This window comes from Dendrobium catenatum, unplaced genomic scaffold (assembly GCF_001605985.2).
Source record: "Dendrobium catenatum unplaced genomic scaffold, ASM160598v2 fragScaff_scaffold_798, whole genome shotgun sequence".
NCBI classification, from domain to species: Eukaryota; Viridiplantae; Streptophyta; class Magnoliopsida; order Asparagales; family Orchidaceae; genus Dendrobium; species Dendrobium catenatum.
Window position 1 is genome coordinate 123,348 of NW_021319260.1, and position 1,849 is coordinate 125,196.

At 46.8% G+C, this 1,849-nt stretch overlaps 1 protein-coding gene across 1 annotated transcript; it reads left to right on the plus strand.

The window, feature by feature from the left end:
• Positions 1 to 506: 506 nt before the first annotated feature.
• Positions 507 to 1,585, plus strand: LOC110114429 (chlorophyll a-b binding protein of LHCII type 1). Its single transcript, XM_020847307.2, has one exon. The coding sequence runs from the start codon at positions 568 to 570 to the stop codon at positions 1,372 to 1,374; it is 807 nt and encodes a 268-aa protein (XP_020702966.1). The 5' UTR covers positions 507 to 567; the 3' UTR covers positions 1,375 to 1,585.
• The last annotated feature ends 264 nt before the right edge of the window (positions 1,586 to 1,849 follow it).

The following is a 1,849-nucleotide window of genomic DNA, read 5'->3' on the forward strand; positions in this document are numbered from 1 at the left end:
CACAACGCATACACATGGACTCGAATCTTGGACCTCTTAGTTGGAAGCCAAAGCTCTCAATCAATAGGCCAAGGGGAGTTGTGTAATCAATATATAATTCATTCGATCTCGGATTTCTGAAAGCACAATGAGCTGAATTTTCCTATCCATCAATCTGATCTCGAGCCCAAGATGTTGATAGATAAGGAAATCCATAAGAATCATGAAACGATAAGCCTATATCTTGCCACCTGGATGACCAAATCAACATCACTCAACCCAGTAGCCAATAAAAATCAAGTAAAAGATACGCATTAGATAAACCCTCCTCAATCTCAATCTCTTATCTGCAGCTACTAAGACTCACGAAACGATAGGCCTTTATCTTGCCACCTGGACAACAGAATCAACATCCACTCAACCCAGCACCCAATAAGAATCAAGTAAAAGATACGCATCAGATAAACCCTCCTCAATCCAATCTCAATCTCTTTTCCTTTTCACTTATTTAAACCATCTGCAGCTACTAACGCTCACCACTCATCAGCAACAACCGAAGCATTAACGACTCCCTCACACTCGACTCCAATGGCTGCCTCCACGATGGCCCTCTCTTCCCCCTCCCTCGCCGGCAAAGCCATCAAGCTCTCCCCATCCTCCTCCGCCACCCTCTTCGTGGGCCGAGTCACCATGCGGACCGGCAGGACCACGGGCAGGCCCCGCCCCTCATCTGGCAACCCGTGGTACGGTCCAGACCGCGTCAAATACCTCGGCCCATTCTCCGGCGAGCCACCCTCCTACCTCACAGGCGAGTTTCCCGGCGACTACGGCTGGGACACCGCCGGACTTTCGGCCGACCCCGAGACCTTCGCCAAAAACCGTGAGCTGGAAGTAATCCACTCACGTTGGGCCATGCTCGGCGCATTGGGCTGCGTATTCCCAGAATTCCTGGCACGCAACGGCGTCAAGTTCGGCGAGGCGGTTTGGTTCAAGGCTGGTGCACAAATCTTCAGCGACGGCGGGTTGGACTATTTGGGCAACCCGAGCTTGATCCACGCCCAAAGCATCCTCGCCATTTGGGCCGTCCAAGTGATTCTAATGGGCGCCGTCGAGGGCTACCGCATCGCCGGCGGACCACTTGGCGAAATCTCCGACCCGCTCTACCCGGGCCGCAGCTTCGACCCGTTGGGCTTGGCCGATGACCCGGAGGCATTCGCGGAGCTCAAGGTGAAGGAGCTTAAGAATGGAAGGCTGGCCATGTTCTCCATGTTCGGGTTCTTCGTGCAGGCCATCGTTACCGGCAAAGGCCCGTTGGAGAACCTCGCCGATCATATTGCTGACCCGATCAACAACAACGCATGGGCCTATGCGACTAACTTTGTTCCTGGGAAGTGAAGAACTTGATGGTGTCTGAATTTCGAATAAATAATTGTATTGGAGGTCATGGATGTAAATTAGGAATGTGCATTATGGTAAATTTATTTCTTGTTGTTTTAATTGCGAAGGAAAGCTTACCTTTTAGGAGAACCTTTGTGCTGTACTGTAGAGCTATGGGTAATTTTGTAAGGCTCCTTAATTACTTAAAACTCAGATCTTTTATTAAATATGTTGGCTTCAGTTAGTCTTAATTTCGTTTGAATTAAAGGAACATTAGTTTACAGTGCAACATTCTGATTAATTAATGCATAATAAGAGTAACTTCATTGCTAAATAGAGTTAATGAGAGATGTAAAGTATATTGTTATTTTATAATTAAGTTTAAGTGAATCCTTTTTTATGGAGATAAACTACAACATCATTTTTTTTAATAAAACCCACAACGTTAATATAAAAAGAAATTACAAGGACATTAAGAGAGATCTAAAACTCA